The 27960-nt window shown below is 52.8% G+C and overlaps 1 protein-coding gene across 1 annotated transcript; it reads right to left on the bottom strand.

Moving 5' to 3' along the window:
- Nucleotides 1-319: 319 nt before the first annotated feature.
- On the bottom strand, nucleotides 320-27960 carry GNA11 (G protein subunit alpha 11). The gene is made up of 7 exons (XM_066343331.1): nucleotides 27492-27960; nucleotides 10463-10647; nucleotides 8018-8172; nucleotides 7290-7418; nucleotides 5257-5386; nucleotides 4943-5096; nucleotides 320-3091 (listed from the first exon to the last, which is right to left on the bottom strand). Exons 1-7 carry the CDS (start codon nucleotides 27625-27627, stop codon nucleotides 2901-2903), a joined length of 1080 nt encoding a protein of 359 aa, XP_066199428.1. The 5' UTR covers nucleotides 27628-27960; the 3' UTR covers nucleotides 320-2900.

The raw sequence follows: 27960 nt of genomic DNA, 5'->3' as shown, positions 1-27960 counted from the left end.
GTGGCATGCTGGTCCCTGCCCCAAAAAGGAGATGCTTCTCTTGCAGGATGCTCCAGGCCTCAAGACAAATGAACCTGAAGTCAGGGTCAGATAGGGCCTCAGAGCAGAAACCCAGGGACCCTGGTACCAGTCTAGGGCAGACCTCCCCAAGGAACCTATGGCCATGATTCCTGTGAGCTCAGACCCCAGCCTGAAGGTGCCAGGATCCAGGCTAGCCACGGGGGGACCAGGCAACACCCTGGGGGCTTTCTGGGCCCCTCTGCTATCCTCACCCATCCCTGTAGTCAGCAAGAGGAAATAAGGCAGAGGGGCCACAGCGTTTAGGAACGAGGTTTATTCCAATTTAAAACAATTCATTTCAGAAGAAAGATATGAAAAGTCAGTTTCCATCAGGTATCTCTGGATTAAGGGGTCAGGGCCCCGACACACTGAACAGAGCCTGCCATCCCACTTGCCTGGGCGGGACAGCCTCTGTCACAAGTTGGTATCGAGCTAATCATGCCCAACCCCCAGCACGCGCAACAATACATGCATTTCAAATGACAAAAGGTTTAAAAACAGCATTTTTATATAATATTCTTTTTTAAATAGGTTAAGGTTTAAATCGTCTGAAATCAGAACTGTGTAATATACAAGTATAACGAAGTGTTCACCCCACCAGCCAGGACAGTCCCCACACCACCGCTAGGGGTCATTGGCACTAGGACGTCTCTCAGGGCGTGGGGTGCAGGGGGTGGGGTGTACTGCAGGGGGATGGCACAGTGGGAGGAGCTGGGAGGTTGGCACATGAGAAAAAGCATTAGGAGTTCATCAGGATAAAAATCAAAGACACTGACCAACCTCGCATGGGACCAGAAAGGAGACCTCCCGCTCCCGCTGGCACAGAACTAGTCTCAGATCCCCCCAGGACACTGGGTGGCCCTGCCCTCAGCTCCTGGGGTGGGGCCAGGCCCGTGGGGTTCCAGAAACCTGGAGCAGGGGTGGTTTGGCGTTCCAGCCAGCCCTGGGTGGTGGGATGCTTGGCACACTGCCCCCTCTAAAAGTTCATTCTTCGGGTGCTCTCTCAAATTCAGGCCACCCCTCCAGTCCAATCCAGTTCCCTTTTTGAAATCTGGACCCTTGAGAGGTGCTAGGACATCAAAGTGCCTACCCCGCAAGGACCCGAGTCCTCGCATGGGCTCATGACCAGCAGCACCACCTGCTCCCCCACCCGCCGAGGGCAGGAATGAGGAATTAATGTTCAAACCTCTCAAATAGACACATGGCACAAAAAGGACCCATTTGGGAAAACTGGCCGAGAAGGTGGGGATCCCCAGCTTGTTCTGCCCCCAGATGGAGCTGATCACCAGGAATGTAGCCACCCCCAACCTCTGCCTATCTTCTGCTTCCCATTACCCTGAGGCCCTTCATTGTCCTGCTGGTGGATGGGAGAGGCGGAAGTGGGGGTCAGCCACCCCGGACTGGCTGTCTAGTGCTCATTTTTGTGTTTCTTTTGTATTTGTTAATGGCCTCCAAAAGAAGCTGCCACACAGACTACTCTAGAGTCCAGGTGTAGTGTGGGCAGGGCCAGAACATGGTTGGCAGTCCATTCCCCTTCCATTTGTGCAAAACAAAATAAACACTGTAGTGTTCAGTCTACATCAGATGAAAGCCACCTCCCTTCCCCCAAAAGACCAACCCCCTGCTTGTGCCCTCCCTCAAGTCCCTCTGGGAGAGGGAACCAGGCCAGGCAGCCCATGACTCTGGCTCGGTGTGTGGCCATGGCCTGGAGGCTGCCCAGGGTTGAGGTGCCAGCTGCTGGCTCCCACGCAACCCTCGACAGCTCTGGGCAAAGTGCCCCCCCGCTGCCCGCTTGCTTCCCAGTGGCTCAGGGAATAGGGTCAGCAAGTGCATGCAATGGAGGCCACCACACCTAGGAACCATTGCAGGACCTTCCTCAATCTCTCTGCCTAGTGGGGACAGACCTGAGAATATTCTGAAAAAGTCCCCAGCCCACTGTCATCACTGTTTCCAAATTGGTTACAAAATGGAGTAAAAGCAAAAGTGACTCCCATCCAAGTGAGCCCTCCCTGGCTCCCAGGCCGTGTGAACTCCCGCCAGCGCCCTCCAGCCTGGGTGGTGAGCGCGGGACCCTCGGATGCACATGGACTGGGTTGGGGAGAGGTCCGAGCAGGCCAGCCAGATGGCCCTGAAGACAGCCCAGAGCACTCCACAGACCCCAGGGCTCTCAGAGGGTGGTGGGGACCGGAGAACCATCCAGCTGAGAGACAGGGTCTGGAGATCCTTCACTGCAGAGGAACTCATATACTTTTTTTCCTTAAAAAAAAAAAAAAAAAAAGAAAGAGAAAGAAAATGGTTAGGCACTTCCCAGGGTGGGCAACAGGGGGAGCCACCCACCCCCACTTCTTGGAGTCCAGTGAGCAAAAACACAGCGAAGTTGTGAGGATGGCAATAACTTAAAAAAAAGGAAGAAAGAACAGTCACAGTCTCCACATCTCCACGTCAAGAGACCAGGGCCGGCTGGGCAGCTGTGTCCCACAGTGGCCTGAAGGTGCAGCTCGGAGGGGAGAGGGGACAGCTGAGGGAGCCTGGAGGCACTGGGGGCAGGGCTCTTGTTTCTCATCTCCACTTGTCTCACTTTTCCTTTTTTTTTTCTTTTTCCATTTTTTTTTTTTCTAGAAAAAGGCGAGCCACAGTCAAGGCCAGAAAAAGGCAGCCGGTGCTGCTGACAAAAGGTGAGAAGGTGCACGAAGAATATAGAAAGAAAGATGTACATCCCCTGATAACTGTGAAATAAAAACCATTTGTTAAAAATATGAAAAAAAAATCAGCTCCTCCGTGGGCAGAGCCACTGTCATATCATCACACAGAAGGGTCTGTCCCGTGGGCTCTCTGCTGGGTCACACTAGGTTGTACTCCTTCAGGTTGAGCTGCAGGATGGTGTCCTTGACAGCTGCGAAGACAAAGCGGATATTCTCCGTGTCGGTGGCGCAAGTGAAGTGTGAGTAGATGATCTTGTCGCTGTCAGGGTTCAGGTCCACAAACATCTTCAGGATGAACTCCCGAGCAGCCTGCGCGTCCCGCTGCGGCCCTGGGGGAGGGGAGGTGGGTGCGTCAGGACTGCTGAGACCCATGCAAGGGACAAGGACTAGGGTGCCAGCCAAGCAGGGCAGCTTACACAACAGGTTCCCGGACTGAGATGTGCCTGCAAAGAGGCAGCTTTCTGTGTGTGGGCATGCATGGGGTCTGCACAGCCCCTAGCCCATCTAGACCCCCTCGGCCCTTGGCCCTGCCAGCCAGGACCACTACTGCTGCACACACCAAATGCTCCCCTTACCTCCAAACTGGGGCCTACCTTCCTTCCCAGCCTCACTTTACCCATTCCATTCACACTATACCACAAATACCTACATCCAAACATGGGCATGCATCTACACACATACACACATGCCCAACCCTACATGCACAAGCCCTGTGCACACCCACACACTCGATCAGCTGCCTCTCCAGCCACTACCCAACAGGGCAGTGCCGGCTATCCATCGAACTGTCTACACTCCTGCCAGAGGCTCCTGCCTGCACTGTGTCCTTCCCCATCCATGGTCGGCACTCACCCTCAAGTCTTGGTCCCCATTAGCTCCTCACTGTTCCCTCTCAGTAAACCTTTTGCTCTCCCCTCACCAGGAGTCTCTGTTTGCCCCACCCAGTATCACCCCCTCCTAAAGGACTCCGAGGGCTGAGCTCAGAGCCCAGCACCCTAACCCCTGCCAGGCCTCACTCAGGTCTTTAGAGCAGGAGCCAACAACTCAGATTACAAGGCCCCTCTCATGACTAGTAGAGACGAGCCTGTCACCCCCAACTCACAGGCTGGGCACTGTTTCACAAGCAGCAGCCCCCACAAAGATCTCCCATCTATAATCCCTACTCTCCTAACAAGCCTGGCCAGCATGAGCACCCAGCACAGGTGCCACCACCTGCCTAAGAGGGAGGGAGGGACCAAGTAGCCCTGGGGTGCACAGCTATAGCTCATGCATGACAGAGTGGGGGTGCCAAAAGGTGGGTAGGATGGTCCACACATAAGCTATCTGCCTTCCATTAGGAGCTCAGCTGATCCAGGGAGGGGTCAGTCACTTTTTTTTTTTTTTTGTAACAGAGACAGAGAGAGGGACAGACAGACAGGAAAGATGAGAGATGAAAAGCATCTATTCTTAGTTGTGGCACCCGAGTTGTTTATTGACTGCTTTCTCGTATATGCTTTGACCGGGGGTTGGGGGGGAGCTACAGCAGAGGAATGATCCCTTGCTCAAGCCAGTGACCTTTGGCTCAAGCTGGTGAGCCTGTGCTCAAGCTGGATGAGCCCATACTCAGGAGCCCAGCAACCTCAGGGTTTCAAACCTGGGTCCTGCATGTCCCAGTCCAATGTTCTGTCCACTGCACCACTGCCTGGTCAGGCCTGAGTCACCCTTTATTCCCAGCACCATGCTCCTCTTTATGGTGGGGCCACTGAGTCCACATAAACTCCTCACTCAGCATGGGCAATTAGGGACAGGCCACTGAATGGGGGATTAGGAGCCAAGCATTCTAACACGTCCCTCCCACTGTCTTGTACTGACTGCAGGGTCCCCTTCCTGCAGACAATGCTACCTCTGGAGACACAAGGCATTTCTGGCCATCAAACACTTGGGAGGATCCTGGAGAAAGCAATGAGACTAGAGCACTGGGGCCCCACTAACCATGCACAAGCCCCAGGTAACCAGCCCTGGCTGTCAGGTGAGGACACCACAGCTCAGAGAAGAGAACGGATGCACTGGAGACATTCATCTTGCCTTTCCTGACAGACCCAGTAAGGCTCGTGGGCTCCAGAATGTCTCCCAGTTGTGCAGGAGCCACACACCATGCAGGGAGCATGAGGCACAGGGGCGATGACCCTCCCAGAGCTCACCATCAAACTCAGGGAAGTAGTCCACTAGGTGGGAGTATAGGATCTTGTCCTCCAGCAGGTCCTTCTTGTTGAGGAAGAGGATGACTGATGAATTCTGGAACCAGGGGTAGGTGATGATGGTCCGGAACAGGGCTTTGCTCTCCTCCATGCGGTTCTGCAGAGGGAAAAAGCTCCAGGATCAACAAGGCCCTGGGGTTCACCCTTGGCTGGAGCCCTCACAAAGGCGGGGGCGGTAGATGGGAACGGGGAAACCCTCACCTCTGCCCAGGGCTTCCCTCCACCTGGGGGGCTGAGAGCTGGGAGGGGTGCCTCACCTCGTTGTCCGACTCCACCAGGACTTGGTCATATTCACTAAGGGCCACGAGGAACATGATGGACGTCACATTCTCAAAACAGTGGATCCACTTCCTTCGCTCAGACCTCTGTCCTCCTACATCTACCATCCTGCAGGGGACGGGAGTGCCACAGGGTCAGGGCTGGACTATACAGACAGCACTACTTCCCCCAGCAAGCCACTCCCCACTAGCATGGCTGTATCTGCTAAAGCCTTAAGGGATGCCAATATCTGCAAGAGCCAAAGGGGCTCCTAATACTCATTAGAGACCCAAACGTCTCCCAATTCCTATCAGAGATACAAGAGCCCCCAATATCCATTAGAGCCACAAGGGCCCCTCAATACCTATTGGATCCCCAATAGCCCCCTAATGCCCATTAGAGCTCAATACATGTTAGAGCCATGAGGATCGCCAGATCTGTGGGAGCCAGGAGAGCACTGCATAGGCCTCACATCTGGCCTCTAAGAGTTACTGATTCCTGCCCTAACGGAAGCCCTTGGTGTAAACGGCCCAGTGACAGGCACATGTAGTAGGTGTGGGGTGTGAACCCAGTAGGACCTACAATAGGCCCACCCTCAGACCCCAGGCTCTGTGTCTGGAAACCCCTCCACTCATCGGTTATCGTGCAGCATTGTCTGTAAAACACCAGCCTCGGCCTCCCCACTGGAAGACCCAGATAGACTGAGAGGCGTTCAGCTGCTAAGACATGTGTCAGCCACTGCAAGGGAACAAAAGAGGACAGTTGCAGAGAGTGAAGCTGCATGTCCTGTTACTGGGTGAACATAGTGGGCTGTGAAGTTCACCATGTAGTGTAAGAAGCAGGTAAGAAACAACAGGCCCAGAAACAAAAGGGTGGTGGGGACTGGGGATGGTATCTGAGAGACAGGGTGAGTTACAGGGGCTTCCTTCTTCTGCCTGTGAACTCCCTAGGTTTTCAATAATGAGGAAAGACATTCTACTTTTAAAAAGGATGACAGGCTGTAAGGTAGAGCAGCCCTCAAGACCCCCAACCTGAACAGTGGGTCCCCACAGCTGCCACCACCCCCCCACACACACACACACACTGCTGTGTGGACAGCAGGACTCAGACAGAAATGGCTCCAGGCCGGGCTGAGATACAGGCTGTGTCCCCACAGCTAGCAGAGGCAAATCCACCTGGCAGGGCTTTCACAGAGGAGACTCCAGCAAGCACAGGTGGACAGCAGACATGCCAGGGTGACTGTGAAGAAACAGGAGGGTGGTGACAGGCCAAGAGCCCTGTGCTTGGATGCCAGGCACACACTGGCAGCTGCAGCCAGTCTGGGGAACACCATCAGGGACAACGGTGTTTGGGCCACAGCCTTTCTGAACCATGAGCCTCTCCAGTACAGTTGGGCTAAAACTTGGGTCCCCAGGGATCAGGTCTCTACACGAGGTCCCGGCTTTGGGACCAGGCTCATCCCACACATCAGGGCAATCAGGCCATCATTCATTGATGTCTGCGATCCGACTGGGGCCAGGCCACGAGCTTAGTACCAGGGTCTCTGGTCTGCATTCTGTAATCAAACAAGTGCATAGCTGGACAGGGCACAGCTGGACAAGGGGCAAAACTGAATGGAGGGGGCAGCTGCACAAGAGGCTGTCAGGATCCCCCAGTTGTCCACACCACCACTGTTCTGGCAGGAGCTGCAGCTCACCCACCACCCCTACAAGTCAGCATCCTCTCTTACCCACAGCCCCATCGCAAAGGCCCCACCAGAAGACCATCTCCCCCAGGCTGTGCCTGGCCAGCCCCCAACAGTCACTGGGGCCTGGCTCACTCACTCTGAAACTTGAGGACAGTAACTTATTCATAAATCTCATCTCTTGTCCTGGATCAGATTCTCCCCGAGGGCAAAGACCAGGATCCAATGCATCTTTGCTGTCCCCACAGTGGAGGCTCCAGGTCTGGGAAGGAGCAGCCCTCACAGCAGCCTATAGAGCCCCAGGCCTCCCAGAATGCCACCACTCTCAGGAAGTCGGGACACAGGCACCTGAAGATGATGTTCTCCAGATCGAAAGGATACTCGATGATGCCGGTGGTGGGCACACGGACCCGCAACACGTCCTGTTGGGTGGGCAGGTAGCCCGAGGTGGCAATGCGGTCTACATCGGTCAGGTAGCTGCAACAGAGAAGGGACGGAGCTGCTCAGGCCAGGCTGTGAGGGAAGTCCCCCAAGCAGCTGGGAGGGGCTTACAGAAGCCTCACCTGCAGGAGCTGAAGCAGCCAGGAATACTTGGGACAAGATAAGACAAGGCCTCCCTACCCCTGACTTGGACAGAAAGGAGCAGGTCATTTGCTGGATCTCAAAGGACAGAAATGCTAACCAGGGAAAGACTCAGGAGGGACTCTCCAATAGAGCTGCCCGAGAATGGCCACTCTAGAAGGAGCAAGGGGACCAGCACCAGGGTTTCCAAGAGAAGCTGAACGCTGGAAGGGTGACTTTTCAGAAATAAACTTACTATTTTAGGATCATTTTAGATCCACAGGAAAGTTGTAGAGACACAACAAACCTCCAGCAAACACCCAGTTTCCCCACTGCAAACCTCTTCCATTAGTCAGTGCATCTGTCACAACTAACCAGCCAATATTCATTGTCATTAACTGAGTCCACCCATGTTCCAGGTTGCCTCAGTTTCCCCTAATGTCCTTTCTCTTTCCCAGGACCCCAACCAGGACCCATGTGACCCTTAGCCCATTCTCCGGCCGTGGCCTACTCACTATTTGGCAGAGTCAGAGAGCTGGTACTCCCGCCTCCGGTCATAGCACTCCTGGATGCCGGGGTCATTCCACAGGGTCTTGATGGCATTGACGTACCGGTGCTCAAATGTTGTTACCTTTTCCACATCCACTTCCCGGATCAGGAGCGCATTGGCCTGAGAGGGCAGGATAGGAAATGCCATGGGCTTGTTAGGGGCCTGGACACATGGGGCACACCCCTCATCTCGGGATATGCCAGACAATCAGCACCCAGTCAACCAGAGTTGGACCCATCAACTCCAGTTTCATGTGAACACGAGAGGGAAAGAAGCAAGGATGATGGGCTGCAACTGTTCCTCAGTGCCAGACCCCAAAGCAAACCCAGACTGAGGGACCTTGAAGCAGGGACTGCCTGGCCACCCTGTCTCCTTTTGTTGGAAGGGGCTTTGGCAGGTGGGGGAGGCATGTGCCAATGAAGCTGTATTTACAGGAACAGGCAACAGTTTGCCCCTATCTGTCCAGACGTTGATGGTTATTTATGATCCAAGTGTGACCTGGACTCTGAACTGGGCCTCAGCTGGAAGAGATTCTACAAACCAAGACCCAGCAGGCAGGCCAGGACACATGTGGTCCCACAGCCAGGATGGCGGGGCTGGTAGGAGTCCCTGACAACCTGTGAATTGGGGTAAAAGTAAGAACACATCCATCACAGACATATCAAAAATTTGGTTACCTGACCTTCTTAAGCCTAAAAGTAAGTGGATTAATTTAAGCCACATTTGGACAGATGTGGACTCCATACCAGTTTACCCAGGGTAAACTTCTGGATATGTGAGAAGCCCCTGAAAACAAATCTATGAAAGCAAAGCCAAGGGAGGTCACCAGTGAGAGCCATGGTGTGCAGCTGGTGGAACCACCACTGAGGAGAGCAGCCGGTCAGTAGATACACACTCAGGAGAAATGAAAGAAGGTGTGCAAATAAAAATCTGCTCATGAATATCATAGCACCAAAATTCACAAAGGCCAAAAAGTGGGGACAGCCTGACTGGTGGTGGTGCAGTGCATACAGCATCAACCTGGGACACTAAGGACCCATGTTCGAAACCCTGAGGTCTCCAGCTAAAGTGCGGGATCATCAAAATGATCCCGGGGTCAGTGGCTTGAGCCCAAAGGTCACTGGCTTGAGTAAGGGGTTACTGGCTCGGCTTGAGCCCCTCAGTCAAGGCACATATCAGAAGCAATTAGTGAATAACTAAGGTGATGCAACTCATCTCTCTCCCTTCCTGCCCCTCTCTCTTTCTCTAAAGGAAAAAAAAACCTATAAAAAATAAATAAAATTAAAAAGTGGGGACAACCAAATGCCCATTGATGGGTAAATGCGGTCCAATCCACACACTGGAATATTACTCAGCCATGAAAAGGATGAAGCACTGACACTCGCTACAACATGTATGAACCTTGTTAACACATGTTCATTGAGAGAAGCCAGACACAAAGGCCACATAGTGTGTGATTCCATTTATGTGACATGTCCAGAACAGGCACATCCACAGAGTTAGGAGTAGGTTCATGGTTGCCAGAGGCAGGGTAGTGAGATGGGAAGTGAGTGCTAATGAGGACAGGGTATCTTTTTGGGGGGATAGAAATGTTCTGGAATTAAATAAAGGTAATGGTGCCTGGCTCTCTGAATATGTTAAAAATGAGTTGATGCCTGACCTGTGGTGGCACGGTGGATAAAGCACTGACCTGGAGTACTGAGGTCATTGTTCAAAACCCTGGGCTTGCTGGGTCAAGGCACATACGAGAAGCAATTGATGCTTCCCACTTCTCCCTCACTTTTCTCTCTATCCTTTCTCTAAAAGCAATAAATAAAATCTTTAAAAAAACGAAAACAAATTGCATACTTTAAATGTATAGTACGTGAAGTCCATCTCAACAGAGCTGTTACTAAAGAAAGCAAGACAGAAATGCTATCCCCAGGGGGTCACCAAAACAGCTACATCACATGGTGCATGATGCACTTGGTAGGACAAGAGGCCCTCTGAGGCCTGACCTGTGGTGGCGCAGTGGATAAAGCGTCGACCTGGAAATGCTGAGGTTGCCAGTTCGAAACCCTGGGCTTGCCTGGTCAAGGCACATATGGGAGTTGATGCTTCCAGCTCCTCCCCCCTGTCTCTCTCTCCTCTCTCTCCCTCTCTCCCTCTCTCTTCTCTCTAAAAATGAATAAACTAAAAGAAAAAAGAAAAAAAAAGAGGCCCTCTGAGGAGCCAGGAAACAATTCACATAGCCCATCCCAGGGCAGCATACCTGCCAGCTGGCTTCCCAGTCCAAAGAACGGGTGTGCTAACAGCTACCTGCTAGGAGAACCTGGGGCTCCACCAGGATGTATCAGCTGAGCAGTGGCCCCCACCATACCCTGCAGCCCATGTGCTGCCCAGTGGCACCTCCCACAGCCTATGGCCTCACCTTGTTCTGCTCATACTTGTACAGGATCTTCAGAGTCTCCATGGCCCGAATCATGGCCTGCATGGCAGTGAAGATGTTCTGGTAGACCAGCTTGGTGAAGCCCCGCTTGTCCTCCTCCGAGTAGCCAGCCCCGTGGATGATGCGCATCTGCTTGATGAACGTGCTCTTCCCGCTCTCACCCGTGCCTGCCATGTGCAACACAGCCCAGTGAGACAGCACAGGACCAAGACCAAGACCCACACGCTAAAAGTCTGTACGCTCACAACGATCCCATCGTGTGTCCCCCCCGGCCTGGCACACCAGGAACTGAGCCTCTGGGACACATACTTCTGGCCCCAGGTGGCTCGTCGGCCCTCAGAGGGCACAGGGGACACACCTGACCAACAGGTGACCACTCCTTGATGCACATCCCTAAGACTTACCTTGGTCATCCTCCCAGCTGCACCCATCCTACATGAGAGGAAACTGAGGCTCAGAAAAAGGACGTCTGCAGGGTGTTTAGCACCCAGGTATACAACAGGCAAGTCGGTCCCCCCAGGCGCCCTGTCCAATCACAGTGACCAGCAGTGAGTGATCACCAGACGGTATGAGTCAGGGCAGCATCCGAATTTAACATGGTTGCAGACAAGGACACAGAGGCCATGGAAGTTCCATGTCTCTTCACTAGGTGCCGCCACCTCCTTTCCTAGTCAGGCTGACCTAGGGCCCTCTCTCTCCCTTGGAGTTCACTAAGCCCTTTCCCAAGCCCCACCTTGGACCCCATTCTAACCTGACAGTATCTGTCCACCTCCTCCCACTCCTCTTCCATGAGCACCCCCAGAACAGTCCTCTTTTGGGCAGAAGTTTGGTATCTGCATCCAAAGCCACAGCAGTGACGGCCAAATCAAGTCACAGGGTATAGGATCATCACCCCAAGGTCCCCAGAAACTCCATTTTTATTTTTAAAAAATTTATTTATTCATTTTAGAGAGGGAGGGGGGAAAGAGAGGAGGGAGAGAGAAGGGAGAGAGAAGGGGGGAGGAGCAGTAAGCATTAACTCCCATATGTGCCTTGACCAGGCAAGTGGGGTTTTGAACCGGTGACCTCAGCATTCGAGGTTGATGCTTTATCCACTGCGCCACCACAGGCCAGGCCAGAAACTCCTTTTTCATTAGCCCCAAATATGTAACTCAAGCCAACATCAAGCCATTTCAGAGTGCTACCCTGCTCTACCCCGTGTGACCACAGCACTGTGTCTCATGTCCACCCGAGGGCTGGGTGTCACCCCTCTGCCCTCCTACCACCACATCCACTCTCTTATCTCTGTTCCATCGCGTTCATCAGCGTGTCACCAAGCCCCTTTGTGTCTCATTTCTTCTCAGTAAGTATGAGGGGATATGGCCACCTTACCGGGCTCTTCCAGGTTGAGCCTTCTGACCCCATGCTTCTATCTCAGAGAAGGGCACACTGAGGCTCTGCTGCCTACGAGGATCAAAAAGTCAGGAAAACCATCTGAAAGGGGGCTCCTAAGCCAGCTGTGTCTTCACTCCAGCCTCAAGATGAGGCCCCAGTCTCACTACATGCCATTCAACCAGGAGTCCTCCATGCCTCCAATCCCTCCAGCTCCACCCCAGCACCAACGCAACTCTGGGTCCCTCTCCTGCTTCAGCCTCTTACCGCCCTGGTCACCTCACTTTGGTGTACCCCCAACACACACAGGGACAGCAACTGCAGTGGTTTCAGCGTGTCCACAAATCTCCGAGGAGCTAAGGTGAGGAAGCCATCCCGGAAGGGACTTCTCTAGCCCTGGTCAGATGAGGCAGCCCCACCAATGGCTTGACTGCAGCTTCATGAGAGACTCTTAGCCAGAACCACTCAGATTCCTGACCCTCAGAATCTTCAGAGATAATAAATGTTTGTGGTTTTCAATTACTAAGTTTTGGGGTGATTTTATTACATAGCAAAAGAGAACTTCTAAATTCTAAGAATGCACCTTCTCAGACCCCTACTTTAGTAACACAGGTCCCCTCTCAAGGACTAAACCCCCATAGCCCCTTCTGTGGACTCTAAATATCCCAAAACTGTCTGAATCCACATTTCTAGGCTCATCTTCAGCACTCTCTGGAATCTGCCTTGCATTTGCCCACCTCCTTGCATTTGCAAGAGCTGTGCCTCTGTCCATGGTGCCATCTGCTCACCTGTGCCCCAGGCAGGCAGCTCCCCCCTCAATTACCACCACTGCAGTGGGGAGTCTCTGCAGGGTCTATCACCAGCCTCTGTGACCAGGAGCTCGTGGAGAAGTGACAGATCCTATGGGTCACACAGTGACCACACTGCCCTGCAGCCAGGAGGCCCTCAACCAGCATCCAAGTAACTGACCACAGGTGCCTGAGCTCACTCGGTGAGACCCAAGTCATAAATGAGGCACATCACAAAGCAGGGACCTTGGCTGTAGTTGCCTCTCCCTGGTACTTTTATCAACCACCTCAGAAACTTTCTGGAATAAATAAATGACTTTGGCTCTGTCATCAAGTCATAATTACCCTCACACCATCCTGTACCCATTCTACGTCAGACAATCACCTCAGCCACAAAATGTATAAGAGACCAAATACCCACCTGCCACAAACCCACTTGAGTTCCAGGGGCAGGAAGGGGTGGAGAGGGTTCCATGTAGGTGATGCCATATCTCCCCAGAGGGATCTACGCTGTCCCTCCCTCACCACACACTGCAAGGAGGGGAGGGGTGGTATGCTAGGAATGTGATTTCTAATGCATTTTCTTTGACCAGGGACCCCCCTCGGAACTGCTGACAAGTCATTCTCTTTGGGGGGGCATCCTGGGCATTGTAGGGTGTTAAGCAGCATCCTTGGCTCCCACCCACTCAATGCCAGGAGCACCCCAAGTCGTGACAACCACAAATGACCCCAGATACCATCCAGTGTCCTGTGGGAACAGAATCAGCCCCATTTTTGACAAAATGCTATTATACAAAGGTAACTTCCCTGCTGGTCTATCTGGAAGGGTCTATTACAGGAAACAAACAGGTCCAAGAATCAAAGCCAAACACCCAGATGCAGCCACAAAGGTCAATCTGAAGCTGAGCTAGGTGGAGCCCATGATCAGTCCACAAGGTCCCTCGGACTGCCAATGCCTCAAATACAGAAGGAAAAGCAGCCTTGGCTTTCACGTGAGGATGCTGGGAGGATAAGTCAAGAGTCTGAAAACAGCCCTGGCCGGTTGGCTCAGCGGTAGAGCGTCGGCCTAGCGTGCGGAGGACCCGGGTTCGATTCCCAGCCAGGGCACACAGGAGAAGCGCCCATTTGCTTCTCCACCCCTCCGCCGCGCTTTCCTCTCTGTCTCTCTCTTCCCCTCCCGCAGCCAAGGCTCCATTGGAGCAGGGATGGCCCGGGCGCTGGGGATGGCTCCTTGGCCTCTGCCCCAGGCGCTAGAGTGGCTCTGGTCGCAATATGGCGACGCCCAGGATGGGCGGAGCATCGCCCCCTAGTGGGCAGAGCGCCGCCCCATGGTGGGCGTGCCGGGTGGATCCCGGTCGGGCGCATGCGGGAGTCTGTCTGACTGTCTCTCCCTGTTTCCAGCTTCAGAAAAATGAAAAAAAAAAAAAAAAAAAAAAGAGTCTGAAAACAGGCCTGACCTGTGGTGGCGCAGTAAAGTGTCGACCTGGAAATGCTGAGGTTGCCGGTTCAAAACCCTGGGCTTGTCTGGTCAAGGCACATATGGGAGTTGATGCTTCCAGCTCCTCCCCACCTTCTCTCTCTGTTTCTCTCTCTCCCTTTCTCTCTCCTCTCTAAAATGAATAAATAAAATTAAAAAAAAAAAAAGTCTGAAAACCAGCCCTGGACAGTGGTGCAATGGACAGAACATCATCCCAGAGTGTGGAGGTCACCAGTTCGATCCCAGGATCGCTGACTTGATCCTGGGGTGCTGGCTTGATCCCGAGGACAACAGCTTGGCTCTGAGGTCGCTGGTTCAAGCCCCGGGCAGGGCACATATGAGAAGCAATCAATGAGTGCAATAACTAAGTGAAACAATGAGCTAGTGCTTCTCTCTCTATCTCTCCCTCTCTCCGTCTCAATAACAACAAAAGAATCTGAAAACCAGATCACTGCCCAGATGAGACAGGATTTGGCCTCACTGGCTTTTTTAAAATTGAGGTAAAAATGACAATGAGAACCCCCACCTCTGGAGCTCTTGAGAGGCAGAGGCAGTGGCAGGGGAGGCACACTGCAGGTGGAGGGGTGTCACACCCCCATGCAAGCACACACGCCTGCAGCCCACATCAATCAGCATGCAATGCTGCTCGGGCCCCAGGAGAGAATGGGAAGTGCAGGGGGCCAGTGGTCCCCAACCCCCGGGCCGCGAACAGGTACCGGTCCGTGGGCCATTTGGTACCGGTCCGCAGAGAAAGAATAAATAACTTACATTATTTCCATTTTATTTATATTTAAGTCTGAACGATGTTTTATTTTTAAAAAATGACCAGATTCCCTCTGTTACATCCGTCTAAGACTCACTCTTGACGGTTGTCTCGGTCACGTGATACATTTATCCGTCCCACCCTAAAGGCTGGTCCATGAAAATATTTTCTGACATTAAACCGGTCCGTGCCCCAAAAAAGGTTGGGGACCACTGGGGGGGGCATGTCTGTGGAGAGGCTCTGAATGCCACTTTACGATTGGCAAATGGTGGCCAAACCCTGGAGACATCAGGGGTCCTGGATGAGGCATGGCTGATGTCAGGTAGGTCCCTCCAAACCCTGTTATCATCCAGACCCAGTCTGTAAGTCCCCTCATACTGCAAAAACAGCAGTCATGAATGACCTCCAGGCAAAAGGCACAAAAAGAGCTCAAGTATAGCCCTGGCTGCTTGGCTCAGTGGCAGAGCGTTGGCCTGGCGTGTAGAAGTCCCGGGTTCGATTCCCGGCCAGGGCACACAGGAGAAGCGCCCATTTGCTTCTCCACCCCTCCCCCCTCTCCTTCCTCTCTGTCTCTCTCTTCCCCTCCTGCAGCCCAGGCTCCATTGGAGCAAAGATGGCCCGGGCGCTGGGGATGGCTCCTTGGCCTCTGCCCCAGGCGCTAGAGTGGCTCTGGTCCCGGCACAGCGACCCCCCGGGAGGGGCAGAGCATCACCCCCTGGTGGGCGTGCCGGGTGGATCCCGGTCGGGCGCATGCAGGAGTCTGTCTGACTGTCTCTCCCAGTTTCTAGCTTCAGAAAAATACAAAAAAAAAAAAAAAAAGAGCTCAAGTATGTGAGGTGGTAGAAGTGTTAACTCAAAATGATGTGACATTTTGCCATTCATACCTGCATCAAACCGTGTACACCTTAAACTTACATGTTACATGTCAACTGTGTCTCGATAAAGCTGGGGGGGGGAGAAAAAGGGATACCCCAAGGACAATGTGGCTTGAAATGTGGCCTTCAGTGACCTTGGCCAGGTTGGCCATCACTTTTCAAGGAAGGACAGAAAATGGTGTACGTGGAGGTGGCAGCTGTAAAGAGGGAAGTCCACTAAAGAGAGTACCACATGTCATATGTCACCTGTGTTCAGAAACTGTAAGGAGACGTCAGCACCAGCTCTGAGCATGTGCCTCCAAGCCAGGAGCAGTAGCATGGGAAGCAGGCGCCAGCAGGGCACTCAGCCCTGGAACGTGGGCCAGGCCCAGCTGGCCTGAGAGGTGCTTAGCCACCACTATGCCCAGAGGGGAGGGAGGGGTAGGCTCTGGGCCACAGAATGTTGGGAAAGTAACCTGTTTCAGATGCTCTGGCTGCAACCTTTGTTTTGAGCTGCCCTGTATCCTGGCCAACTCAGCCACTGCCACATCTTGTCAGCACATGTCACCTGTGAAAGAATCTCTGGCCCCAGGATCCCCCACACACTTTACCCAATGTCTACCTGCCCAGAGAAGTCTCTGGGTGTGAAGCCCGCCTAGACCTCATGGTCGCTCACCCAGTCTACTGCAGACTCCCCAGGTCCTGGCCAGCTCCACTCTCCTGGCCTCCAATCATCCTGCCCAGCCCTCAGTCATGTTCCTTCTAGGAGATCTTGTCACACACACCCTTCCAGTTTAAAAACCTTCAACGGCTGCCCACCTTGGAAAAAAGCAAGCCTCCTCCTCAGGCAAAACTGTGCAAGTCACCCATCATCAGGACTCATTCTGTCTACGTGGACTGGTCCACAGTACCCACTGCACCCCCAACCATGCAGAGAGTGGCTGCTCTGAACCCACACTAGCGTTCCAGGCAGCTTTATTCATAATGGCCCAAAAGTGGCATTGACCTGACATCCTTCACCAGGCGGGTGGTCACAAACAGTGGTCTACCATACCATGGACACTACTCAGCATTGAAAAGGAAGCCCTGACCCTGGCCAGTTAGTTCAGTCGATTAAGAGCATCATCCCGAAATGACAAGGTTGCAGGTTTGATCTCGGTCAGGGCACACATGGGAAGCAACCAATGAATGCACGATTGAGTGGAACAACAAATGAATGCTTCCCTTTCCCCTCCCTTCTCTCTCCCTTCTCCTGTCTCTAAAAACCAATTAAAAAAATAATATTTAAGCCCTGGTTGGATAGCTCAGTTGATTGGACTGTCGTCCAGAAGCACAGAGGTTGCTGGTTCGATCCCCAGTCAAGGCACATACTGTTTCTGTCTCTGTCTTTCAAAAAAAGAAGGAAGAGGAGGAGAAGAAGGAAAAGAAGAAGGAGGAAGAAAAGAAAAGGAAGCCTCATGGACAGACCCAATGACTGATGGGCTCCACAGAATTATGCCAAGTGGGGAAAAACTCAACCCCAGGAGGCTATGTCTTCTGATTCTATTAATGGAACATTTCTGAGATGACACAACTGAAGGATGGATGGGTGGTTTTCAGGAATGGGGGTGGGGTGGTAGAAAAAAGTAACATGAGGCCCTGGCCAGTAGCTCAGTGGATAGAGCGTTGGGGCGGCATATGCACATCCCAGGTTTGATTCTTGGTCAGGGTAAGCAACGGGAGAAGCGGTCAGGAGAAGCAACCATCTGCTTCTCTCCCCCTCCCTTTTTCCCTTCTCTCCCACTTCTCCTGCTGCAACCAATGGCTCCAATTGGTTTGAGCGTGGCCTCAGGCACTGAGGATAGCTCGGTACTCAAGCATTGGTCCCAGATGGGGTTGCCAAGTGGATCCCAGTTGGGACACATGCAGGAGTCTGCCTCACTATCTCCCCTAAAGGGGAGAAGGAAGGATGGAGGAAGGGAAGGAGGGCAGGAGGGCAGGAGGGAGGGAGGGAGGGAGGGAGGAAAAGGTAACACGAGGGTCTCTGTGGTGGTGGTGGATTCAGGCACTTGCACAGGTGATGACACTGTGGGGAAGTAATGCACGTGAACCATCTCCCCATAAGGAAGACAAGCAGCTCCACGTCCTCGCTGCAGTGGTTTCCAACTGCCAGTCCAATTTCACACCGGTCCACAAAAGAGTTAGCCACCCTAATATTGTATTAAGGTTATGGACTCAACAGTTGAAAACCACTGGGTTAGACTTCAATTTCATGTCTGTGGGTCCCTTTTACCCCACCTTCCCACGGTTTCTCGGTAACACAACAAGCCCAGTGTTTTGAAAGGACATCTGTGGGTGCGCCTGCAGTTGTGTGCCAGAGTTCCCACCCCTGTTAAATACAAACTGCCCCCGAGGGCCTTTCCCCTCCAATCATACTGAGCTCCTGGCACAGAAACCCAAATTCATGGTTTCTAAGAAATGTCCAGCACCCCAACACCCCAGCTGTTCTTTCCAGAGGCCATCCCTGCTGTTTACTCTGTATCTGTGAGTTCTACAGGTCCCCATTTACAGTGTTCTGGGGACTAGCTCCCTAAGAGCGAGAGTCTGCCTGTGGCCTCCTGCCCCCAGCCTGTAGCATAGACCTGCAGGACACCCCCTAGGCACACTCAGTCCTTCCACCTCCAGGCGCACAGTCTGAGTGCTGCCTCAGCTGAGACTAACTGAAGAGGAAAGGAAAAAAAGCACCTCTGTGAGGGGAGGAGGCTGCCAACCCACCTTCACTAATTGGTGGACATCTAGGGTGGCATATTGGGTTGATGGAAGTGAGTCTGAGCCCCAACACCTGGCAAACACCCCCAAATGTGGGAGAGACAAGGGGTTAAACTCCCCTGCTGGCTACAGCCTACACAGCAGGAAGAAGAGTACTTATTTGATATCATTGACTCAGGTACACAGGCAAATATACCCACAACCCCAGGGGCAAGCAACCACAATCTGGCAGCAGAACCTGAGTGCTGGGAGTCAGAAGCTGGGGTTCAGGGCTGCCACTTGGCTGTCCACCACTCTGGGACATGGGTAGTGAAGCCAGGAACCCCCAGAGCCACAGGGAGGCCCAGGCAATAGCACTGCTGGGGACCTGGGCTCCTGGAAGCAGCCTGGAAATGCAACATGGACCTCGAGCTGTGTCAACAAGTCCAAGATCAAAGGGTGCCGACTGTATGCAGGGAAACACAGAAAACTGTAAAGTCCTCTTGCAGCTGAAGATTGCTATTACACGCTCCTCGCACCCCTACTCACATGTTCGTTCATTCATTCATTTGCAACTACCATTCCACCTCCCACTGGACAGGTAAAGGAACTGAGGCACAGAGAGGTTAAGCAGCTTTGCTGAGTGAGGTCACAGAGCTGATAACTATGGGACCTCAAAAGACTCGGGTCTTCTGCATGTGCACCCTGATGTTCATCACAGCATTATTCATGGTGGCCAAGACATGGAAACAACCAAAGTGTCCCTCAGTAGAGAACTGAATAAAGAAAATGTGGTACACATAAACAATGGAATACTACTCAACCATAACAAATGATAAAATACTGCCATTTGCAACAACATGGATGGACCTTGAGAATAACACACTAAGAGAAATAAGTAAATCAGAAAAAGCTAAGAACTGTATGATTTCACACATAGGTGGCATATAAAACTGAGACTCATGGACATAGATAAAAGTGAAGTGGTACCTGGCCTACGGTGGCACAGTGGATAGTGCCTCAACCTGGAACACTGAAGTCGCTGGTTTGAAACGCTGCCCTTGCCCAGTCAAGGCACATACAACAAGCAATCAATGAACAACTAAGTGAAGCAAATATGAGTTGATACTTCTCGTTCCCCCCCTCCTCTTTCTTAAAAAAAAAAATCAATAAAGTCTTAAAAAACAATGAAGTGGTTACCAGGGAGTGGGGGTAGAGAGGGATGGGAGTAGTAAAGGGCCAAATATACAGTGACAGAAAGTGTTTTGACTTTGGCTTATAAGCGCACAACACAATGAATAGTCCACATGCTATGGAGATATCTACCTGAAACCCATGTGTTTCTATGGACCAATGTCATCTCATTAATTTTAATTTCTAAAATTAAGAAAATAATAATTCAGGTCTTCTGGCCTGGCCGGATGGCTTGGTTGGTTAGAGCATCAACCCGAGGTGCAGAGGTTGTCAGTTCAATCCCCAGTTGTGGTACATACAGGAACAAATCGATGTTCCTGTCTCTCTCCACCACCCCCCCTTCCTCTCGCTCACTTAAAAAAAAAATCAAGTCTTCTCGTTTCACAACCACAGCATGTCCCCCATCCCAGGACTTCCATCTTTCCTGTTCTACCACTGCTGCCACAGGGAAGTGAGAAAACGTAAGCACACTGGGGGAAGTGCTCTGTGGCCAGCCACAGGGCCACCAGAGAGAGAACACACCAGTGGGCACCTGTACTGATAAAAGACAGGAAGTAGGACAGAAAGAGTGAACCCCTGGACTCATCACATCTTATCTCTATACCAAGGCAAACATGGTGGGGCTGACTTCCCCTGCCCAGGGGGCCTCCAATGTGAGACACCCTTTGGTCAGGACACGCTGCCTGCTGTAACTGAGGTCACTGTGGAGTAGCCCAAGGGTGGCACTGGTCCTCCCCACCATTTCGGTTGGTGTCTTCTGAGCCCCCACTTTATCCCCACATACTGGGTTTTATTGCAGCCCTTTCTGAAGCTCCTGAAAGTTGGGACACCTGTCCCTCATTCCCACTGTCTAGCCCAAATGTGGGTGCATAGGCAGGGCTCAGGGCCAGGGGGACAGGGACGGGATGGAACCAACCCACCCAGCCTAGAGTTCACTGACATCCCCATTGATTAGATGAGAGGAACAATGGGGTAGAGATGGACAACCTGCCTCCCGTTCATCCTCCTACCCCCTAGGGTCTCCCTGAGGAGTCTGACCTATTAACATTTTTTTAAATTTATTGATTGATTTTAGAGAGACAGAGAAAGGGAGGGAGGGAGGGAGGGAAACATTCATTTGTTGTTCCACTTAGTCGTACATTCATTGGTCACTTCCCATGTGTGCCCTGACCAGGGATCGAACCCACAAATTTGGTATTCTGAGATGACGCGCTAACTGGCTGAGCTAACTGGCGAGGGCAACCTGTCAACTCTTATCCCTTCTAACTCTGCACCCCAATCAAGGCCCATGAGCAAACAGACATGACAACAGGAAAGGCAGCTTCCACCAGTCTCAGCTGGAGCCGCTCCTTCGAAGGTGCTTCCAGGGCACCACCTTGTGCAGCACCATCCAGGTGCTGGGGATCAGAAAAGGTACTGAGATGGCCGAATTCCTGATAGCCAAGCGCCGGGGACCCTGCTCTAAGACAGGAAAGCCCTGCTCAGTGGCAGGGAGACCAGCTGACCAGTGTGGACACCGCAAATAAAAATAACATCAATGACATTCCCTAGCTTAATAGCCATCACCCCACTTTATCCTTGCAATAATCCTACATTTTTGCCATTTCACAGAAGAGGAAACTGAGACTCAGGTCACACAGGGCCAGAAACCCCACTCCAGCACTTTCCCAGCATGGTCCTAGTACAGACCACCTCTCAAAGTTATTCCCACAGCTTTTTTTTTTAATCTCTTTTTTTTTTAGAGAGAGAGAAAAAAGAAGAGATAGAGACAGAAAGAGAGAAACATTTAACATTGATTTGTTGTTTCATTTATTCATACATCAGTGGTCAATTTTGTATGTGCCGTGACCAGGGACCAAACCTGCAACCTCAGCATGTTGGGACAATGCTCTAACAACTGAGCAACCCGGACAGGGCCCCAAGCTTTTAAAGGGAACTTATACAAAGTATCAAGTGGAAACAATAGCGACAACAGGACAAAGCTGTTTCTGTTTGCTGAGCACCTACTGTGTGCAATTTCATCCTATCACAGTGCTGCAGGGGCACCATTCCCATCCAACAGATGAGGAAACCAAGCCTGGAAAATATGACTGAGTTACTATGGTCTCACACCAAAGCAAGCACTACCCTGCTTTCCTGGCCTGGCTGGCATGGGGGGGGGGGTTGGGGGGGATGAATGAGCCCAGCCTGCTCAAGGGGGCCCTCAGTCAGACAGCTGTGACCTTTGACCTGGAGTTCCTGTGTGTCCACAGGCAGGTAGCACTTTGGCTTCCTGAACAGGGAGTCTCGTGTCAAGGAAAGTTTGGGCATCAGGGGGTACCAGATGACTCCCATTCCACTCCCCCGGGGGCACTGAATTCAATCACAAATCAGTCACTCAGAACATGTTTCTGAGACCTACAGGGCTCTGTGCTATACGGCCTTGGGGTAGTGAGGACCTGGATATGGAGGGCAATGAAGGGAATGAGGAGGAGTCACACACTAGCATGGTGATTGTGCCCATGACCGGCCCAGTACCCTAAGGCCGAGAGGCACAGGGAGTCCACCAGGCTAGGGGCACAGAAATTATTAACACCCTCTGTCATGAGCCAACCTTCTGAGGTCTGGGGTCCTAATTCTGTGAGTAGCCTGAGTTCCACCAAAAAATAATCCTGCACCTGGGCACCCCCAAAGCCTATGAAGATGCCCTGAATCACACCCACTGCACACACACCTGGGGGCAGGCCATCAAGACTAACTATCCCCACTGAATGGGTAGCAGCTGTGAGCTGGAAAAGGAGCACCCTTTTGGTACCAGAGATGGGACCACTCCTCCCCACTGCTGTCCAGGTCTGTCCAGCCCACGTGGCTCAGAGTCCCATACCAGATGCACCCATCCCAGGGCCTTAACAGAGACAAGCACACCCTCTGCCAGGTGTCCTCATCTGAGCTCTGTCTGGTTTTCTGCACACCACTCCGAACGCCAGGGCCACATGCAGCCACGACTGCAGGGTGCTGTGGAGCTGCACCTGGGGGGGGGGGGGGTTCTGCCACAGGAAGCAGAGAGTGAAACCCGTGGTTACACGCCTAGGCTGAGCACTTCCTCTGTCTCACCGCAGCGACCAGCACAGCCCGGCACACACACAGCCGCATCCGGAAGCACGGGCGTCTGTGAAAATGGATGGAGTTCTGTGCCAATCTGGCCCCAGAGCCTGGTGACACACCTGGTAAGGCCATGCTCCAAGTGCCCGCAACACCAACTGTCCCTTGCAGGGAGTCATTCCAGGGCAGTCTGGACTCCTGAGGCACTTCCAGAGACTGCACCAAGGGAAACAGACCCTTTTAGCCAAATACATTTAATTTTAATTTAAAGTACATTAAGACTCCCAGGGTGGGTTGAGGTCCTTCCACAGCCCCAGGGGAATCAAGGGGCAAACAAGAGGACACTCAATGGTGCTTCCCGCTCTCTCGGTCTGCAAGGACATGTCAGGCCTCTCTGCCAGGAGCCAGTGGCCACACTCCACTCTGTACCTCAAAGCACTGGGAGGCGCGCCCTTCCCGCCGGACCTACCACACCCCACACCAGATTCCGAGCCTTTTCACCGCCCTGTGAGGCCCAAAGCTGGCCGACAGGAAGCCTGCGGAACTGACCGCCCTGCTTTATTTAGAAATCCCTGGAGCCACTAGGCTCAGCCTGGCCAGGACTCTGGGCCTCTGAGCCTCCAGTACGGGGCTTTCACAGAAGGCCTCAAGTTTCAAATGGGAAAACTGCCTGAAGGAACAGATAAGGGAACCCCGAATGACAGAAACACCAAGGCAATGGACTATGCTAGAAGCCAGTGGACCTACCTGGGACCCCTGCCCCAGAGCTCTAAGCCTCAGGGTTCTGGTCCACAGGACAGGAGAGTTGGGACTTGCAGCGTAGATATACTCGCCAACCTGCTCCCAACCACAGACTGACAGAACGAACATCAAGGACACAGCCTGGAACACCAAAGCAATGGCACCAAAGACCTGTATCCATATATTCACATGTACACTGCATGCTGAGTGTACACCCTCATATACACACATAGCTTTGGACCGTATAAACAAAAATATGCCATTTGAGCACTCAAGAACTATCTGACAAAAGAATTTACTCTGATAATACACCAGCTCTGAGATATGCATTTTATAATGTGTACTACTATGAAGCAAGGGCTCTCAAACAGCAGTGGTCCCACCTCCAGGACACACTAGGCCATGTCTGGGGATAGTTATGCTTCTCAGACTGGGGGTACTCCTGGCATCAAGTGGGTGGGGCCAGATGCTGCTCAACTCCCCACAATGCTTAGGATGGCCCCCCTCACAGAGACTGACCTGGCCCCAATGTCCCCAGTGCTGAGGGAGAGACCTTGATGTATGGAAAAGAGATGTCTCTTTGAGAAGTTAAAAGTCAATTTTAAAAAGGAGCCGTGAGTCCTGGTCTGTAGTGGTACAGTGGACAGAGCAACAACCTGGAACACTGAGGTCGCTGGTTCAAAACCTTGGGCTTGCCGGGTCAAGGTACATACACATACAACAAGCAATCAATGAACAACTAAAGTAAAGCAGCTATGAATTGATACTTCTCATTCCCTTCCAAACCCCATGCACCCTCCTCTCTCTGTAAAATCAATAAATAAAATCTTAAAAAAAAAAAAAAAAAAAAAGGAGCCATGAGGTTCTAGCCAGTTAACCCAGAGTGTTGTCCTGAAATACAAAAGTTGCAGATTTGATTCCCAGCCAGGACACATGTAGGAAGCAACCAATGAATATATTACTAAGTGGAACAACAAATGAATGTCCCCCACTCCCTCCCTTCCTCTCTCTGTCTAAAATCAATCAATTTTAAAAATAAAAAAATTCGCCCTAGCCCAATGGCTCAGTTGGTTGGAGCATCATCCCGTAGCACAGAGGTTGCTGGTTCGGTCCCCGGTCAGGGCACATACAGGAGCAAATTGATGTTCCTGCCTCTCTCTTTCTCTCTCACTAAAATTAATCAATTAAAAAAAAACCCACACATTTTTTAAATAAATAAATAAAATTTAAAAAGTTTTTCAAAAGGAGCCTTGGAGGTAAACAAGAACAGAGGACATGAGGTTCCCCAAGTCTGAGGGCCAGAATCCAGCTCCAGGAGCTCCAAAGGTCGGTCACTCTCACCACCAGAATGAAACATTAAAACTCCCGCCGGGCTGAGAGACCCCACAGGTCATGTGCATACAGGTCCAGGGAGACAGTGGACCAACATGGTAAAGTGGGCAAGGGCTTCTCCAGTGACCGTAATTTGCTCCACCTGGTTCCAGACCCAGGTGCCAGGGTAAGAACCACCAGAGCCTCACAGAAACAAGAGATGCCACAAAGGTGTGAAAGCTGGCACCCCACTCTGAGCTACTAAGGGGTGGAAGGCCCTCAGCCCGGACTGCAGCTGGGAAGCTCAGTCTGCCCCTCCATTTTCTCCGTGCAAAATGGGGATAGTCCCCAACTAGTGGCTGGCTTACTGGGAATTAGGGGGTGGGGGTAAAATGGGTCCTATAAGATTGGTCAGCAGGCACAGGGGACTCAGTAAGGATGCCCTCCCAGCGTCCTCACACCCCACCCGGTCCTCTGGTCATCAAAGTAAGGATGTCCTCAATCTAGGAAAACAGGCTGCCTTGTGGTAACTGTTCCCAGGGTTCCCCACATGTCCCAAGCCCAAAGCTTGCCAGGATCACTGAGCAAGGAGCACCTCAGGATCAGCCCCCAACCCTGCACATCCCCTGGACCCCCGGCCTGGCACTGATGACTATCCTCCTCATGGCAGAATACTTCACCTTGGACCTGTGAGCTCACATCACCCTCACTATCTTATCTGCCCCCCATTCCTAGGACCTTAAGAGACAGGTACCCTATCCCCCATCATGCAGGCTGGCAGTGACAGGCTCAGTGCCCCTCCAGGGTCGCACAGGAAGGGAGAGGTGGGACTGCAGACACAGGTGCCCCTGTAGCTGACTCTCTAGATCCACAGCAGGGCTCCTGTGGGGCCTCCAGGCCCAGAGAGAATGCAGAGGCACACCAAGGCTGCAGGAGCACAGGCTGCTGACTTGTGGCCTTGACCCCCACATCAATCTGAATCCTGGACATGCTCAGGACAGGCTGCAAAGTGCCTGAAGGCTCACACAGCCCCCAATCAATGCCAGCTGATAGTAATGTTAAGACATCTCTAATTTCTAACCCCTCCTCTCATAATAAACTTCTGACTACTTCAAAAGCCACCTACCACAATGTCCTCCCAAGTGTCGCTCAACAAATACCACTACAAGTTTCCTCCAGACTTTAAGGTTACTCTCTGCCTGTGTTTTCTGTAAAGATGGCCCATTTTATAGTCTTTAAATAAACCGGTATACTTGGGGGGAAAAGGGAAGATATTTCATCAAAGGGAGGACCCTGCAGGCAGAAGAAATTCATTCCAACCAAGATCCACTACTTCTCAAGGGCCACCAACGCCATTATTCACCATCAGGAGCTCCACACCACTTCTAAACCCTTCCCTCTCCTCCTGCCTCAGGCCCATCAAAGCTACCTCTGCATAGCTTACAAGCATTTCCAACTTTCCCCAAAGTCCAGAAATGAAAATGAAGCAGGGCTCATAAAGGGCAGGGCCCTGGTTTCTGTTTTGTAAATGACCTTCTTGCCTTTGATGGCAGAGGTAAGTCCTTCAACAGCCCTTATTTGGGATAACAACACTTTGCTGACAGCTGGGCCAACTCACTCCCTGCAACAGGTGTGCTCTGGAGAGATAGGGCCTAGAACAGGAATCTTCCCCAGAGGAAGAGCAGGACCCAGAAGAACCAGCTCCCACCAAAACAAAAGGAAAAGACTTGGGAAACATTGATGAGTTGGCCAATTCTGAAAACCTGCAAAGGCTCCTTCAGGGCTCCATTGCTCCCAGCCTCCAGCCAAAAACAGAAACACCCAGAAGAGAAGAAAGGCTGTTTTTCCCCCATGGTGTGTACCCCTATGTGAACTCCTTTTGGGAGGGAAACCGTTTTCACGCAGAGATGGAGAGAGACACCCAACGGATTGAGGGAATGGAGGGTGGGTGGGGGACAGGCCCTGAGTGCAGGGAACAGGGCTCCACCTGGTGGGAAGAGTGGAGACGGGATCCTGGGAGATGAGGGGCGCCTCTGTGGATTACAGCCCAAAGGTCTGGGCCTGAACAGAGTTGCTGGGGGCGGCGATGGAGGACACTCAGTGGGGTAGAAACAGAGAGCCAGCCCTATGCAGGGGAGGAGCTCATTTCGTGAGAAAGGACAGAGGGCAGACCCTCCACCTAAACAACAGAGGTAGGGCTGACCCAGCAGGAATCAGGGACCTCTAGTAGATAACACAGGCTGACCCTGAGGCTCCAGGATACGGATGTAAACAGCAAAGGCTGGGGCTGACCCCTAGGGTTTCAAAAATTCAACATGGACAGCAGAGACAGAGGCTGGCTCTGAAGAAACCTGGAATCTCATGTGGACAGCACAGGCAGGGGCTGACCCCACAGTGAACAGGATAGATAGGGACAGACTTCGAAAACCGGGATCTCCGCCATGCACAACACAGGCAGAGGTTGACCCCAAAGCCACGGATCCGGCTGTGGACAACACGGGTACTGACTCCGAGGCCCAAGCTTTAACCGTGGGCTGTACCGGCAGGGGCTAAGCTCAAGGCCCCAAACCCCCGCGTGGACGGCACTGGCAGGGGCCGACGCCGAGGTCCCAGGCTCCCGCGGTGGACAGCACCGGCAGCGTCAGCCTCGCCCGACAGAACGCGACGGTCTGCTGCGGACCCCGGCAGGCCCGGCCCCACTCACCGAGCAGCAGCAGCTTGAGCTCGCGGCGGGCGTCGCGCTTATCCCGCCGCAGCTGCTTCTCGATCTCGGCGTTGATCCGCTTGGACTCCTTCACCTCATCGCTGAGGCAACACGCCATCATGGACTCCAGAGTCATCGTCCCGGCCCGGGCCGCCCGCCGGCCGCCCCCGCCGCCGCCGCCGCCGCCCCCCGGCCCGGCCCGGCCTTCGCCTGGAACCGCCCTGGCCGCGCCCGCCTGGCCCTCGGCGCTGGACCCCGGGCCGGCCGGTCCGCTCCGCTGCCTGCGAACGACGGTCCCCCTCGGCCGCGCACTCCAGCCCGGAGGCCCTGCCCCCGCGCCGCTGCCGCTACTGCCGCCGCCAACTGCAGCTGCCGCGACCGAGCAACAGCGCCGCACAACCTAGCCCCCGCGGAGAGCCGACTGGCGGGAGGCACGGCCAATGGAAGGGGTTACGGCCCGCGCGCCTGC

The sequence above is a fragment of the Saccopteryx leptura genome, chromosome 1, assembly GCF_036850995.1.
Source record: "Saccopteryx leptura isolate mSacLep1 chromosome 1, mSacLep1_pri_phased_curated, whole genome shotgun sequence".
Classification (NCBI taxonomy): domain Eukaryota; kingdom Metazoa; phylum Chordata; class Mammalia; order Chiroptera; family Emballonuridae; genus Saccopteryx; species Saccopteryx leptura.
This window is presented reverse-complemented; position numbering and strand designations above follow the sequence as displayed.